Raw genomic sequence first — 6,144 nt, forward strand, 5'->3', positions numbered from 1 at the left:
GAGGAAACATTTTATTTAGATAATTTTTAATATTATTTTATTTCCACCGCCTCTATAGTAAAGTGCTATCGGAACTTCATACTCAATAAGAGCTAAATAGCGTTGTTGAAATGGAGTTTTTCCACTCATATAAAAATAAACACAATAAACTATAAACAATCTGAAAAGTAATCAAACATTATCATCAGCGCCGGAAAGCGGCTTACATGTTTTGAAGAATACTTAAAAAAGTATTTAAATTATACACCAAAATGTATGCTATGAAACCCAGAGAAACTTTGGATACGCCCAAAAGTATATATAACCTTAAAACGTTTCTGATCTTTCGAGCAGCCCAAAAGTATAATGTGGGTGTACTTTTTGATCGAATATAATGATCAGTTGTGCAGTAGCACAACTAAATTGGTGCTTTAATCTCAGTTCCTCTAGATTTATTTTTTCATTTATTAAATTTGTTTACTGTGGAGATTTTTGTTTACATGTTTACATTTTCAATGAGCTTTTTGATGATTGCTGGTCGCCTTTTTTTTTTTTGTTCAACGCTTTATATGTTGCTTCCACCTTTCGCACTTTGAAGATCTGTAAAAAAATATGATGTGATCACATGTGCATTTTTTAAACATAAAGAAAACTCACCAGCACCAATTATACTTTGGAATAATGGGGCATAGTCAAAGCACGACAAATCGACTAAGAGAAATCAATAATGACGCAGGAGTGGCGAAAGGTGTAAGAGAACCTTGTACTCTTACGTTGTTGGGATCATCCGGATCACATGACTGTAACATAAAAGTGGTTAGGGACCAATAATGAAAACACTGAATTGACGCAAATATGTTTAAGCTAAGCTTTAATGTGCATACATACAAATCTGATTCCCTAGATTGAGTGTACTTGAAGATCACTAAAATTTTGTTTATTTTTACGGAAAGTACGGAAGATACTGGTTCACAGATCTTCCTTTGCTGACTCCTTTTCGAGCGCTACTTTGGTTATGTTGTGGACACGAAAGGCTTCCAGAATATTCAACTTTTGCTGCAGCTCCAGCTTCTTGGCTGCTGTCACTTTCCCGGCTTTGAGACGAAGTAGTCGCTTTGTCTCCTCCTCGAGGAATCCGTATCCATTCTCATTGATTTTTCTCATGTACAGCAAGTAATATTTGCCACTCAACTTATCTTCCGGCTTGGAGAGATTCCCCTGCTGGGTCTCTAGTTTCTTAATCAAGCTGAGCTGAGCTTCGTCCGGTAGGTTGGCGTAGTTTTGGATGGCATCGTTGAATTCCTTTAGGCAACCATCTCGACCGATATACAGAGGGGTGTTGCTGCTTACAAAGGCCTTCAGATTGTCCAGCGTTACCTCCAAGTGACTGGGGAACTTAACGTACTGCTCCACGCTGCCCTTGAAGAGGAGTATGGCCGGGAACTTCTTGTCGTCAACCTCAAATCGCTCACCCAGTGCCTTGTTCTCCAGTTCACCATAGTCTTTAATTCCAACAGTGGCCACCAGTAGCTCTCCAGTTACCCTGTGGGCTGCCTTGGATAAGGCAGCAAATGCTTCGTGCTTCTCCCCGTAGGGAAACGCAATATCAAACTTGACCACAGCAAATGGAAATCGCTCGACGGTATTCTTAAAGTTGATTTCGTCCAAGTCCACACAGCCGGCACACGAGATTGCCCACGTACCATGCCGTGCCAGAAGAGCCGCCAGTAGCAGTGTCACCAGTATCCTCATCATTGTCTTTGAAAAATGATATTTCTTGTTCCAGAACCTATGAGCTTGACCTTTCTTCTCCCGGCCCTCTTTGAGAACTGACTGCGGATGTAAGCAAGAGCAAAGTCTAGGTAAATTCGAGACGGAGTGTTTTTTTCTTACCCCTTGGCCTTTTTTTCGCTGCGCTCAACAGATATTGTTTAGTTGCTATAGCCACGCGGGCCTCTTCACGCTTCGCTCACCAGTGAGGCTCTCAGCGGCAACTTCTGGTTCTCGATCGAGTTGAATGACACGTCAGTGAAGTAGTTCTCTCTTACACTCAAAACCGGCCGAGTCTCTGTTGGCCAACACTTGCTGTTGGTTCAGCTGTTGCGGCGCCAGTATTGCTCCAAGGGAGATGTATGTTGTAATGCCCGATATTCTTCGTTGGTTCGTTGCTTTTGAGTGCTTCACACAAATCTAAAAATAATTGGCATCAGAAATTCTTGATCGAAAACTCATTTCAATAAAATTGATCAGTTGGCAATGATCAGAGTAATTAGACACAGGCCATATAATGACAGTATAAGAGGGAGTAGCCGAAAATGGTTATTTTCGCCAATGTCGGCCATTTAGGGCTTACTCCTGATTGACTCGTTACTTTCGGGTGATCTATGTCAGATATTTAGATATTAATCGAAACCATCAGCGCGTACGGGTCCGAACTTCTGCTCATCAAGAAACGACGATTTTGTTACAAACACCCAGCAAATTGTTCACCCCGTATACATATGTATCAAATGAAATGAAAACACCTGCATGTACATGATGGAAAAACTAACCCCGTGTGCCATAATTTTCATTAGCCAGCAATTGAAATTTTCGTGGCCTCCCTCTCCCACCCCGCAGTTGGTTAATGGACATTTTCGGCAATTGTCGATTAATAATTCATGTGTGCGGCACACATGTCGGTTGCCTCCGGACTCCCCGCTCGCCGACGCTCCACCTACAGCTTTTGTCCCGCCTCCTAGCAAGCTAGAATAGTTGGTTTAGTTTTTCCATTTGCGGTTTCGTTTGTCCACTCTACGGAAAATTGAACATCACGGCACGCAATTTGGAAAGGAAAAGCATTGCGAGCTTCACACGATCGATATGGGCGACTGGTAAATTATCTTTTTCGATGGGCGGTCTTATACCCAGATGGAATGGGAAGGGGTAAGGTTAGGGTAGGAGTTGCTGTGGGGGTGGAGTTGTGTCAGTCCAGTCTAGTTCAGTGGCAAAGAAAAACCCTCTATGTACCACTAGCAATGCGGAATTTCGGTGTGGAGTACAGTAATGGGGTAATGGTAATGCGAAGTGGAGATCCAATAATGGGGACTGACATGCGTGTGTCAATCGCACAAAGGTCCAAAATTACCTGCTGGTTGGGGCTTTATTGACCCAGCTCTGTTTGGTATGGTGACCTCTTAAGCAACGCGAAAAATATAGTCCAAGTTCGTTCTGTAGCATGTGGACACAGTTCATTGCGTAGTTTTTCGAACACTCTCTCTTTGCACTTCATTCATTATGCAATACTGGGCCAAGCAATTTGTTAAGTACACCCCCTCTGAGAACCTACGATAGCGACTGAACAATAGACATACCTTCAATTAGCTGCCGTGACGAGCCTTTTATTTTTAACACCTGTCCACCCAGGGCCATGCGTCACCGCTATCCTTCACTCTAGTAAAATCCGATATTAAAATCAAACACAGATTTCCTTCCAGGCAATCTCCGCTTTAAAAATATAAATAAAGTCTTAAATATAGACAAATCGTAGCTAGAAAAGTAGTTGGAGGTGAGCTCTTTAAAAACCAACGTCGAAGGACCGTCAACGGACCTCCGTGGTGAGGAAACCTTCAGGGTTTGCCGAGCCGAGCTCCCGAACTACTACTCGTACTCGTAATAATATAAATGTTACGTTGTTACGTGGGTTTGGGTTGTGGGCTGTGTTGGGGCCGAATAACACAATGACCTTTACGCGAAATGACCAACGTGTGTACCTGTCCCCTCAAAGTGCACGGCGAGCAAACGACATTAAAGTGATAAGCGCGCAAATTTCAGGACATGGAACGCCCGCAATCATCGTGGGGAAATCTAACGATTGTCGCATTGTTTTTTATGGGCCACATCTATTGGGTTCTGGACAACAGCCAATACAAAAAGCTAATCGTCCCCTCTCAGGGGGAGGTCCGATCTGGACATGTGCTCCATTTGCATACCCACTGCCGAATGAAGTGAAGGAGTATACTCGTCAGGTGAGCGGCGTTCCCTTCTAAACTATTAGGACTCATAGGTAATTGTAGAGTGGTGCGACTACTGGTAGATCCTAATGGTGCCATACTTTCGAAATTGCTTTCTTTTTTGGCAGCCCGTCTAATTATGTGGACTACATTGAACGAAGACCATGAATTTTTTATGGCACACGTATGCCAAAGACATGCAATGTTTGAGGCAACTGATAATTTGGATAGAAAATAGACGGAACTCGACGAGTGGGCCTCGCAACTTGCGTAAGAGCCCACCAAATTCGAACAGTGGAACTTGTTATTGGCTTTGTTGTAAACTTTTCAGTGGGTTGTTTGTCGGAAGTCAGGGACCAGAGCACTTTTAACGTTGAAGCTCATCAAATTTTTATGTTGTATCATAATTTTATAAATGGGCCATCGAATGACCCACCTGAAAACAGCCATATGTTCCCTCCAACCCCACCTTCCAATGAGTCCACACGTTAGTCCAATAATTCGCATGCCCGAATCGAAACTGCCAAAGTCAAATCCTCGTCCAAGTGGTCGAATGGGGCGGGAGGCGGCTCATCATAATCGGTATTTATTGAAAATGTGTTTTTGTTAACCCGTTCTGTTCATAAAAATAACCTTCTTCCACGAATTGACTCTAGAGGAAGTTAGAGTTAAGGGTTGGCCGAGGTAGGCCTGACTTCTGTGAGCTTGTGTGGATATGTGTTTATTGCTTTTCATTTGCATTTATTGCCATTTCAATACGTGGGGCTATCATCCTTGGCAATTTGAGGCGTTTAGCGCAAATTTCTTTTCAATATTTGTTCACCCAATAAACCCAAATCGCTCCACCGAGTAGAGTGGTCAGTTAAGCCTTTTTCGTTCTCTGAATTTGATTGCAAATTCGGTTACAGTTGTTTACTTTTTCTAACGTTTATGCGATCTGCGTGATGGGAATTCAAATGCTAGTCGTCTGTACCTATGCTGGAAATTCTTTCTTACTAATCAGGAAATGTTCGGTTATTCTAATTAATCACTTGCATTCCTTATTATGTGTCCAGCGCTAATTACGCCGTTTCAATATTTGTCCATGGAGTAGTGGGACGTCATGTGCGTACTTCCAAATCAAATATACTGTCAAAAGCCTAATGATGATTTCTTGGGCGATTGGCCAAGAAAACAGTTTACCTGGCTGTCGGAAAATTCCATTAGAGTATGGTCTATTAATTAGCCAAAAAGAATGTGTTAAGTGGAAGTGGGTGGAAGGCTGAAAGGGCATGCTCGAGAGGTAATTTAGCCTACATACTGGGATACGGTTGTAAACGAGATTGAGGTTCGACTTCAACAAAAAGCTGCCTTGAAGGCGGAAAGAGCCTCGTAAGGATCACCATCACCTACTCTAATATCTAGTCATTTCTCTCAATGAACATTTCCCTAAGGAAATTCATGGTATAACAGTTAAGTTTGATAAGCGCATGCGTTATTTCTGTTCAGAGCGTAAGGTCTTCCAATGCCTTAGCAAATTCCCTCCATCCATGAGTTAGGGCATTTGTTTACAAACAACTGAATAAAGGGTTAAGTAGAGAAAGGTGCACTTTCCCCTGGGCGGGGAGCTGCCATGCAAATATTTTCAATAATTACCTCCACCTGTTGCGCAATCCCAAATGTGCATGTGCACCTCTACGGAGGAGGACTCGAAAAACTTGTCCATTTCATGTAGTCCATTCGAAGGCAATTACTTAACTATGTGGAAAGGGAAGGATTCGTGGACAGGCAACGGGAACATGGCCAGACAGACATGCAAATTGCAGTTTCATGAAACAGAATTGGATTGCTCCTACCTTTGGAAGTGGCAGGGTAGGTGGTTCTTCGCATTTCGCATGACATTTTGCGGTCCCACTGCATTCACTTAACATTCTTTTTCGCTTTGTACGATAACACCACCCTTGGCGTTACGCCCTCTATTCACTTTCTGGGCTGAGTTTTTGTTTTATAACATTTAAGCACAACCGTCATCAAATCTAATTGGCGTCGTCGCGTCGGAGTGCCTTAAATTGCCGGTCTGCATTTGATTTTTTGCACTGATTTCGATACCAACTGGGGCTAAGGGACGGACCCGGGTCTGGGTAGGGATACCGTGCTGTGCTGCTTGAATCAACGATCAGCGAACCATCAGGTC

At 43.0% G+C, this 6,144-nt stretch overlaps 1 protein-coding gene across 1 annotated transcript; it reads right to left on the reverse strand.

The window, feature by feature from the left end:
• Positions 1-535: 535 nt before the first annotated feature.
• LOC117591861 (protein windbeutel) lies at positions 536-1,812 on the reverse strand. The gene is made up of 3 exons (XM_034285230.1): positions 868-1,812; positions 637-779; positions 536-579 (listed from the first exon to the last, which is right to left on the reverse strand). The coding sequence occupies exon 1, from the start codon at positions 1,732-1,734 to the stop codon at positions 949-951; it is 786 nt and encodes a 261-aa protein (XP_034141121.1). The 5' UTR covers positions 1,735-1,812; the 3' UTR covers positions 536-579; positions 637-779; positions 868-948.
• Positions 1,813-6,144: the final 4,332 nt, after the last annotated feature.

This window comes from Drosophila guanche, unplaced genomic scaffold (assembly GCF_900245975.1).
Source record: "Drosophila guanche unplaced genomic scaffold, DGUA_6, whole genome shotgun sequence".
NCBI classification, from domain to species: Eukaryota; Metazoa; Arthropoda; class Insecta; order Diptera; family Drosophilidae; genus Drosophila; species Drosophila guanche.